The 10,831-nt window shown below is 44.4% G+C and overlaps 1 protein-coding gene across 1 annotated transcript; it reads left to right on the top strand.

Annotated features, from left to right (window-relative positions):
* The first annotated feature begins 669 nt into the window (after positions 1 to 669).
* PPP1R17 (protein phosphatase 1 regulatory subunit 17) lies at positions 670 to 10,246 on the top strand. The gene is made up of 4 exons (XM_006201869.4): positions 670 to 773; positions 2,530 to 2,682; positions 4,158 to 4,310; positions 10,081 to 10,246. Exons 1-4 carry the CDS (start codon positions 692 to 694, stop codon positions 10,158 to 10,160), a joined length of 468 nt encoding a protein of 155 aa, XP_006201931.1. The 5' UTR covers positions 670 to 691; the 3' UTR covers positions 10,161 to 10,246.
* The last annotated feature ends 585 nt before the right edge of the window (positions 10,247 to 10,831 follow it).

Genomic DNA, 10,831 nt, shown 5'->3' with positions numbered 1-10,831 from the left:
CCACGTCTCTACCACCATTGTTATATTGATAGAGAAGTCTCATTACTTTGTAGTTAAAAGCATGTAATGGTAGAAAAACCAGAAGCCTAGTTCAATTCGGATTCAAAGGTACTGCTGTTTTAAAAGTCTTGGGTGTCCAGTGGAAGTCTGCAGGAATGGATTTGGATCCAAGCTTGGCTACTTAATTGATGTGTGACTAAATAAATTAATTAGATTTTCTGATCCTCGGTTTCCTCATCTGTAAAGTAGGCATAATCCTATTTTGCAGAACTCAACAGAGGAAAAAAAATAAGCATGGTTTAATCAAGATTTTTCTGTAACTCTCAGCTAACTCAGTTCTAATTCAGACTACACATGTGTTCATTCTGAAATTCCTACAGTGCTCACAAAAAAGGGCAAATATTGAACATCTGATACATGACAATTACTGATAAATCTCTGTGTGCGTGTTTGTGTGTGTGCCTGTGTGTCAGATCCGTTTATCTTGGCTTGAATCATAAATTTAGCACTTCTAGTAGCTAAGTAAAATAAGCTGACTTAAAAAAATAGGATTGAACTGAGAACATAATAGTAAGTGCTCAAGAGGTCTACTTATATAATAAGTGAGTGAGTGAACAGAAGACATACTAGTGGGCTTCTTTCTTTCCTTCTGTAGTGCTGGAGAAGAAATCCACACAGCAGCCCTCCTTTGATGATGTCCACTGAGCAAATGCAGCCACTCGAGCTCTCCGAAGACAGACTGGACAAGCTCGACCCTCATTGTGGCCACTTGGGTAAATGGTCCAGTGTGGCTGTCAGTGGTGGAAGTCAGAAAGGGGGCGTCTCTGCCATTTGGTTTGCCAGCAAGTCAGAGGGAGGCCCCCTGCCACCCGATAGTGTGTGACTTCTGGTGACAGCCAACACCAGATGGACAGGCAAATAGCCATGGGTCTGTGGGGTCTGCCATGTAAATATTAGCAGAAGCACTGGAGAGACGTTCATTGGAATTGAAAAAGAGAGAGAAAAGGCATTGTCCTCTTTTTGGGGTCTGACAGAGTCCCAGGCAGAGCATTTTTGAGGCAATAAATGGAATGTGGCTGCATAGCTTGTTTCCAGTATTTCCCGGCACACTTACACCCCATGTGCAGTGCCAATAAAATATTTCAAATATCTCTCTTTGCCTATCAAGACGGAATTTTAAATAGCCTTTTTCTGCTTTATTGTCAATCTGTTTCCTTTCCAGAACTGACTTTTTGCATAACCTTTGTAATGAAAATACCAGAAACATTTCTGCCTCTACCCATTTCTAAAAATGAGACACTCAGACTTTTGATGGATGGGCCTTTTGCATATTCATAGCCTTTGTTTATGCCTCGCCTGGTTATGACTCCCCGCCCCGCCTCTCCCCTCTACCCATTTGCCATCAAGATATTTTATATTCAGGATTTCTCCAAAAATGAGGAAAAGTGGAATTAAAGTAAATGTCAGGATTGAAGGAAATGTCTCGCTGTCTGTACGGGGCCCCGAGTTGCATCCCCGGGTTGAATGGTGACGCCTGGCTGGTCCATAGCTAGCCTGAGACCCCACAGTTGGGCAGCACCCATTCTGAGCCACTTTCATTCATTCAACAAATGTCCACAGTTTGTATAATATGGGGGAAATTAACTGTGCTAAGTGGTCATAAATTTTTAAAATTACATTTTCAACCAGGCATTAAGATACATAGTCCCAAGAGCCTGGTTTTCAGCCTGATGCCATAACCTGCCAGCAGTGAAACCTTCAGCCTTTTAGCTCGCCTTCAGTTCCTTCATCTGCAAATTAGGGGTAATAATAGTACCTTCCCTCGTGGGCATGGTGTGAGAATTAAATGAGATAATACATTCAGGATGGTGCGACTATTTAACAGCTAGTGAAACACAGCTTTTCTCTGGATGATCCAGAAAAGGCGTTGGTCCATCCCACACACTAAAATGATGTGATGTCACCTAATATGTAAGTAGTACTCAGTACATTCCCCCTCTCGCCTCCTTTTTTGGTGTGTGTGCGTTTAAACTTAAAAGCATATAGTCCAGTGCTGTATACATAGTGCAATTTCATAGAACAGGAGTAGACTGAGAACCTCACTACAAGACCAAGGAGAGCACCGGGCTGCGCACTGGCCCTGGGGCTCTCCACCGCGAGCAAGGCTTGAGCGAAGGATTTTGCGAAGGAGCATCTGGCACCGAGAACCCGTTCTCCCATCAGCAATGTGACTCACACCCACTCTGTGGCTTGCTTAACAGTGTTTCATAGTTCCTCTTTGCCTTGATTATCCCTCCCATTTGAGTTCTGTTCATTTGGAGTTTTACAGAATTCTAGTTTTCCCTTTTATGACATGTATCCACGCACGCAAGGTCGTCTGTAAAAGAGGCCACGATAAATGCATACTTTTGTTTTTCAGACCAAATGACTTCTATCCTTCTCATCATGTGTAACGAAACCACCCAGTCTGTGACTGGACCCTTACTTATGTAATATTGTCTTTTTTTCTTTACATCTTGTCAAAATCAGATGATCTTTCAGACCAGTTTATTAAGGACTGTGAGCTCAAAAAGAAGCCAAGAAAAGGCAAAAATGCACAAGTCGCCCTGAATGTCGAGTCAGACCAGAAAAAACCAAGGAGGAAAGATACACCGGCCCTGCACATCCCACCTTTCATACCAGGTAACGGACAATGAGGTCAGTTTGCACATTTGTGAAAGAAAACCGCTGGCCACTAATCATGTTGGCCTTACAATTGTTTTCCTTAAATATTTGGATGTTTTTAAATCATTGGTACAATCTCTGCATTTGTCTTAGTTACAATAAGGCCAGTCGCTATAACATAAATTCCAAATGATTAGCGGGTAACACGATACAAGTTTACTTTTCACTCAGCAGCGGAAGTTGAGGGTGGGGGAGGCAGGGTCTGCTCCAAACAGTCATTCAGGGACTCAAGCTGAGGGAGGTTCGGACATCATCCGTACATGGCTTCTAAAGTCACCATGAGCATGGGCATCCAGCAGGTACGGGGCAGACAGAGCGGAGGACTGGCAGACCTGCAGGTGGCACACATCGTGTCCTTCAGTCACAGGCCTCACCTGACTGCAAGGGAGGCTGAGAGATGCCGCCCAGCTGCGTGCCCGGGAGAAAAGCGAAACGGTTTGGTGAACAGCTAACGAGTCTCTCCAACCTTGCATGTGACATGTGACATTCTCTGGCTTCCAAAAGTTTTGTCTTATTTCCTTTACTCCTTCCCCCTAGGCCATTTATTTAACGTCTTCTCTATTCACAACCCATTCGGAGGGATATGAAACAAACAGAACACAGCGCTTTCTGGAAAGGAAGTTTCTTTCCACTTTTTTTTCAATTGAAGTATAGTTGGTTTACAATGTTGTGTTAATGCCTGGTGTACAGTATAGTGATTCAGTTATACATATATTTATAATCCCTTTTCATATTCTTTTTCATTATTGGTTATCACATGATACTGAATTTAGTTCCCTGTGCCAGACAGTAGGACCTTTTTGTTTTCTTTCAGTTTTATAAGAAATAAAAGAAACACATAAATAGCTGAAATATGCAGGAAGAAGGAACATCATAATGGGGGTCCTCAGATAAGGACCCCGGGAGCTCAGGCTGGGCAGTGAATTGTGGAGTGTGAATGTATACAGGAGACTGTATTTAGAGAGTTTGTAAATGATGGAGAAAACATTCACGCATAGAAGAGAGGGGACGAGGCAGGTGGGTGGAAGTAGAGAACAATTTAAGTCATTGGAGAGTGTAGCACGTAGTGGTGGAACAGGAAATGATCCGTTGCTATGAAGGGGATGGACTTTGGGGGCAGACAAACCCGGGCTCTATTCCTTGGGCTCCTGTCTTTGCCTCACTTTCCACAGCCCAGTGATGGTGGTAGTCATATTAAATCCTTCAGGGTTTGGTGGGGCTAAAATGAAATGAGACATGTAAAACCCTTTGCATAGAGGAAGTTCTCTAGTGTTGCCTCAGTCGATGCTAATTCTTATTATAAAGAAACTGCTTTTATTAAGTTTGAAAAGACATACTGACTGCCATCACCAGGTGTATGTGCAAATATGACCTTGTGTATTAGGATACACGTATTTGACCCTGTTTCTCCCTCTGTTCCCCTAACTATGCAGGTGTGTTCTCAGAACATTTAATTGAAAGATATGATGTCCAAGAGAGACATCCAAAGGGCAAAATGAGTCCAGCTCTTCATAACACTGACCTGGAACAGAAAAAGCCAAGGAGAAAAGACACACCTGCCCTGCACGTGTCCCCCTTCGCAGCAGGTAAAAGAGCTGGTGCAGGGCATTTGCAGGGGGCGATGGGAACAGGTCAAGAGCCTTACCATCTGGAGGTGCCATGGGCATGGCCTTTGTCCCAGCCCAGCAATCTGTGTCTCACAGAAGTGCTCAGGGGAGGAACAGAATTTACTGCTGCCTTTCACGTTTACCTTCATTGGCAGCTCCCCTGGGGCTGACTTGGAGATGGGTGAGGATCAGAGCATAACTCATGCTTCAGCAGAACTGGTCAAATTCACTGAGCTAATGAAATAGAAATGTCAGTGGGTCCTTGAAAGAAGTTTAAATACCCTCCTCCCCAGCCTTCCATGAGTCATGTGTCCTACGGCTGATGGCTGACTCTCCCAAGACACCTGGATATATTGACCAAATCCTCAAAGCAAGAGAGAGAGAGAGGGAGAAGCAGAGAAAGAGCTGCAGAGATAATGACAGCTATATTAGTATGTGTCAAATCCAACCAAAAAATCTTGCTGAACCGTGTGCACAACCCCATGCCATAAGGCCACCAGTGTGTGAGGTGTAGTCTTGTCCCTGAGAATTTTATGTACAGGTTGGGGAATAAGACATGTACACTCATGACGAGAGTGTGAGACGGAGTGTGTGTGTGCATGTGTGTGTGTGTTTTATATAGATAGTTGGGGGTGGGAGAGTGGCTGAGGAGAAAGTGTACTAATGTTTACTGAAACCCTGTTAAATGTTAGGTACTAGGTTTGGTATGTCTCATTGATTTTTAAAAACCAACTGAATAACACAATAAAGTAGCTATCATCTCCCTTTACTGAGAGAGAATGTAACTCTAAAGTCTTCTGTTGATGAACTTGATGGATGGGTGGCTGATTAGCTAATGGATGATGGGATGATTGGAAGGATAGAAAGTGGATTAAATTATGCTCGTGACCAAGCACGATTACGTGACAGAGCTGGGGCTCTGACGCAGAACTGTCTCATCTGTGAGCAGTTTTTCACTGCACCATGATGCCGTTTGGACCTGTAGCATTACAGCAATCCAGAAGGGACACTTTGGGGAGGAGATTTGGTTGCTATTATAAAACCGTATTTTCCCATTGCTTCATTTAGTGAAGAAAAAATCAAAGGACACCTCAGATGACATCATGAAAAGGCAGTCAGGGGTGCAGACAGGGCTACTGATTTCTGAGAAGAGACAGGCAAGGAGGCAAGGCGCATAAGGAGGCAAGGCGCATAAGGAGGCACTTGTCTGGAGAAGCGGACCAAGGACCTGTTGGGAGGGTCTGAACCTGCCTCCGTCCTGCTTCTCAGGTTACAGGCGCTCCTAGCTGTACTGATCCTCCAACCCATCACACGTTTCCTCCCAGCTCTGCCTCTGTCCACGTTCTAGTCACCTTTTAAGACTCAGCCAGCTTAAAGTCTGTGTCAGCAGACCTTCCAAGTCCAAAGTGAAACTTGCTTATTACGAACTAACTCTGTTTTAGACATGGGCATGCAGATCCCCAGACTTCGCCCTCTCCTCTAGTGTTGGCCTTACTCGTGTTGCTGTTATTGTAACTGTCCTTTACACTGACTTACATCAGAGACTTTCCTGATGAACTCAGGAGAGCTGGCCTGTTGCTGGTGTTGGCCTTGACCTCTGGCCCAGTCCCTCCCAGACAGCAGCGCTCAATCTGTTGATTCGATATTCTGTTTAACAATCATGATTCGGCAGTTTCAAGTTCTCCATTAGGAGACACTGTTTTCTGCTGATTCTTGTATTTGTTTTCACTGAAGTCCTTCTGGAGGAAGACGTGGTAGAGGAACAAAAATATTTACGGACAGAGGGTTACCTTAGGACACAGCATTGGACATGGCCTTTGGAGTCAGAAAAGCATCGCTTTGATCTCTGGTTCTTCTCCACTCTAGCTTTGTGACCCTGGGCAACTCAGGTTACCGGCGCTCCTACCTATGCGGAAGGAACTATAAGTCTCCTTCATTTCATCCACCTCTGAAAGGAGAACCATAAAATCTGTCTCCCAGGGTTGTTAACATAATTAAATAAAGTGTATAAAGCATGTAGCACAGTTCCTGGCTTATTGAAAGTCCTCCAAAAATGTTAGTTCGCCTCCATTCTCTTTTCAATGTTGTATTTTTTTGAGATAAGTCAAACCATTTCTAAAGGTGAGACTTTTTCTAGCCACAATGGTTTACATCTCCATAGCAACCTGCTGATTCAAGGAACTTCCTAAAATGTTGAGCTCTGTTTCTCTGGCTATGGAGGCTGCCTACATCCCAATATCGACATCCTAAGAGAGCAGCTTCCCAGTTGAATAAAAAATGTTTTTCAAACAATGCAAAGTACGTAAGAGTTGGGGAGGGGGTTGCGTATTCATGGATTCTAAACACATTATAGAATTCCTTGAATCAGCAGATCCCTGTGTCACAAGTATTTGCAATTATAGATCGTGTTCGATGATTCTAGCTTTTATTAGCATATTAGCTAGAGTGCTTTATTTTTGAAGAGCCTTTTAGTATCTAAAGACTTGGCAGTAATCGAAATGCTAGTTAAGCTGATAAGGATAGAGCCTTCAGCAGATGTTCAGAGAGACTCACATTGCTTCTAATAAGGGTGTTGAGAGCAACTCACAGAAAAATGCGCTCCAGAGGCATCTCCTCTCATTAGCCCTTGGCAAGTGAAGACTGGACAAGGATTCACTCTCTCCTCTAAATCTCTTGCTAACTACCTCCATCCCCAAGGTTAATGAGCTGCTTTGACAGTTTCCAACTGCCAGACAACTCCTCTGAGCAGTGAGGAGTCATCTTGGGCTTCCTTGCCAGCCCAAGGTTTGCTCCCAGCGTGGCCTGCAGTTGCAGGGCCAAGTGACTTCACGGCAGGGAGCACTGGGCTGGGATCGGTCAGATCTGAGTAGCCGAGACCTGCTCAAGAGGAAATGAAGCCTTTAGTTGAGGCCTGTGGCAAAAGGAACCAGGAAAAATACTGAAGCATTAAAGAGAAGCCTCTTAGAAAATTGGCCCATGAGCTTTGAACACTTAAAGATCAGAGCTCAACAGTGTACTTGTAAAAAGGGGACTGATGTGCCCTTTGAAATTGCCCCCCCTCTTCTGTCCCACTGGGAACAAAGCACCCGCCCTGATGTGGTTTACGAGGAGCGGTGGTGTCTTAGCTGGGGCTGCCTTAGATCCAAGGCACCTATAATGCAGGTGAGCAGCTTTAGATGGTGCTCTGGGTCCATCCTGGCCTAGAACAGCTTGCTGCGAGGCTAATTGGCCCTCAGAGACCTTGGACTGACAGGTTTCACCCTTAAAACATACCAAGCTCCAAGAAGCAGCTAAGTTCCCTACACTTTCCTACATAGAGAGTGGAAGGGAAGGAACCAACACTCCTTAAATCCCAACTGTATTCCAAGTCCCGTGCTAGGGGTTAGAGTATCCTTTGGGAGCCTCACGGTGCGGCAAGGAAGACGGATGTCTTGTCCAATGACTCCTACAACGTGAAGGTGCTTTCATGGAGGTCCGTGTGAGGTGTGGCTGAGGCATGAAAGCATGCTGGCCTAAATCTATCATGGCAGCATCGCCCCCCGTGGGAGAGACAAATTATGTTTCCTCTAGTTTTATAGATGAACAAACTGAGGCTCAGACAGGTTACGTGACCTGCTCCAAGTGGAATGGCCACCAAAGGTAAAGCTTTCTGGCTCTAGAGCACATTCCTTCACTAACACACCTCCTTCCACAGGAAAATGTGAGGATCAGGACTGGATCAGATATGATAGAAACCAGACAGGCTGGTGTTCATCATACCTCATTCATCTTCAAATGACCAAAGCCAATGATGCGAAGCATCAAGAATAAGAACAGATGCTACTGATTTCAGTGTCATCCTAAGCAATGAGATCCATGAAATCAAGATTTTGATGAGTTACCATATATATTTTTCATTATAAGACATTCAAATGAATGCTGAACTATACTTATACAAATGCTAGTACACTTTCCACTTGAGATTATCTCCTATGTCCCCGTGGAAAGCCAACCCCACTTTGCAAAGGGCTGACCTTGGTGATTAAACAGCCTCCTCCCTTCTTCAAAATCCTAGGACTTTTTTTTTTTTTTTTGGCCCAGATCATGCATGACTAGGTTTCAAGGATACCCAAAATGCCCAGAAAGTTGACTGGGATCTGGGAGTTTAGGGTTCTTGTCCACTTTGACTGCAACTTGAATTTGGTTTAATGTGAAAAAATGTCAAGAAAGGAAGGATGGAATGCGTGGGGGCTCAGCAGAGCTACCTCTGTGTTCTCCTACCAAGAGAGCGTGAATTCTAAATAAAAATCCAACCCTCTATGCGGCTGATCTAAGAGAATAATACCCCCCACCGTGTTTCATATGTGACTTATGTGAAAGCCCCAGTATCAGCCAGACTCCTGACAGTGTTTTTCTCCTCCAGTAAATATCAGCTAATTGGTAAAGAACCCATATGAACAAGCTAGGGACTGACTCGAATGAATAGCCATTAAGATCAACACATGGCTTCCATTAATTTGCCACTGTTGAATGGAGTCCAGTGTGGTAGAAAGGCCTCTCGTGGTGCACGGCTCTCCTCCCTCCAGTTTAGATCTTTGTGAAATCCTTCCTGAATGGAAGAGTCTCTAATTATGAGGAGGGTAGGGGGGCGGTGCAAGGCCGTGGTGGGGAAGCAGAACTGGCTGGCTGCGGTGAGAATGACAGAACGCGTGGAGGGCTGGCCTTGGATCACAGCTTCCTTGCCTTTGATTAAGATAACCCCACTTCACAATTCACAGGATAGCAGAACCGCCCAGACCTCCTGGGATGGTCTTCTCTGGGCTGATCAGTCCAGAAAATGGTGTTCAGGCTACTGAATTTCACAGACCAGTGAACTTTTAAAAACAAGGTGCTGTGGAGCCAAACATGGAATCAGGATCGCAACTTCAAATTTTGCCTCGTGAGGCTGCTGAAAAAACAACCAACCAACATCCCTGAAATTTCATAGAAGAGAAGCTATTTCAACCCCCACTCCAAAGAAGAAAAAAAAATCATCCCGAAGAACTTTTTAAATTGTAGCCATAGAGCTGTATGAAAAAGTCACCACGCTTTCCTTATTTTCTCATTTTGCTCTAAACCACGTAAACTTTCTCATCTACCAGCACTGACATTTAGAAATGGCACGTTCAGAGTCTCAGCTCAATATTTTCCCTAGATGTTAGTAAGATGTGTTTAATTTGACTTCACAAGGCTTACCAGTTCTTTTCAAAGGGAAAATAAACTAGCAAACCGTGGAAGGAAAGCAAAAATTAGGTTGCTCACAGGTGTAGCACTGTGCTCAGCATTATTATGCACTTCTTATTTGTCACAATAACCCTTTATGTATTAGTGCCCTCATTTTACATACAAGACAATTTAGGTCTTAAGGTGTTAACTGGCCCGATACAGATGAAGTGAGTGGCAAAGAGTTGGACTCCAAAATCCATATGCTTTCCTTCCTACTGCTGTAAATTTAAATGCAGAACCAACGGAAGGTGAAGGTTGTCTCTGACTCCCAAGTTGAGCATCTCTTGAAACCAGAACAGTGCCCTCACTGAGCCACAGGTCCTCTGGGAAGGCCAAATCAGGCCACCCAGCTCCCCCTGTCCCTGTTGGCACCATTAGTAGGTGGCTTTGCAGACACTAAAAGGTTTCTGGGTTGCCATGCTCCTGTGCACGGTGACTTTGCTGTAAGGTTGTCTACTGTTTTAATTAGAGGCACTTAATTGCAGATCTGTGCTTTGTTTTGCAGGTGTGACACTGCTCAGGGACGAGCAACCCAAAGTGATCGTGGAAGATGATGAAAAGGATGGTGACAAGATAGCTATTTAAAGATATTTCCCCCAAGACCACTTGTAAAATAGGTTAGATTGGTTCCCTATGGTAACCTAGAAAAAATAGAGTTGTTTCTGCTCTCATTTTGTCATAGTCTGCCTTTAAGACCCAGACACCTTTTCCCCAGGAGGCATCCTTTATCAGATTGCCAGTCACCTCTTTGTCTCTCTCTTCTCCCTTGAATCTGGTTTCTGTCCCCACCTCTTAAAGTTTCATTTTCTGATGGGATGGAAAGGAAGCAGATCATCCTAACTTGGGAAGTAACAGGGAAAGCTGTCGTGCTCAGCGTCTGCATCTTCCCGATCGATTCCTGAAGCAAAGAACATGGATAACATGGGAATCCTTTGTTTCCAGGTTTGTGCTGCTGAGCAGGACTCGATTTCACATCATCCAAATGCCAGTTCAGGTGGGGGCTCCCTGCTGCCAGGTAGTGACGTGGAAATGTTTGGGTTCTAACTCACTGATTGTTTTGGAGAACATGGTCTTTTATTGCTTTTATCCTGTCTTACGAGCCCACGTGTCTCTGATGACATACCTACCTGAGATCCTCGTAACTGATTCCCTACAAGTGAATATAGAAGCTGGAGGAGTCAACCCAGGCAACCATGCCTTGGCTGAAAATACCACAGATAGAGTGCGCTGGTCTATCTGGGAAGCTTAACAATATA

Source organism: Vicugna pacos, chromosome 7, assembly GCF_048564905.1.
Source record: "Vicugna pacos chromosome 7, VicPac4, whole genome shotgun sequence".
NCBI classification, from domain to species: Eukaryota; Metazoa; Chordata; class Mammalia; order Artiodactyla; family Camelidae; genus Vicugna; species Vicugna pacos.
This window is presented reverse-complemented; position numbering and strand designations above follow the sequence as displayed.

Bases quoted from the DNA above. Each gene is read 5' to 3' on its own strand.
- PPP1R17 (XM_006201869.4), top strand. From the start codon at position 692: ATGATGTCCACTGAGCAAATGCAGCCACTCGAGCTCTCCGAAGACAGA. The intron at 774-2,529 runs GTAAATGGTCCA...TGTCAAAATCAG, and splicing joins CCCTCATTGTGGCCACTTGG to ATGATCTTTCAGACCAGTTT. The intron at 4,311-10,080 runs GTAAAAGAGCTG...TTTGTTTTGCAG, and splicing joins CGTGTCCCCCTTCGCAGCAG to GTGTGACACTGCTCAGGGAC.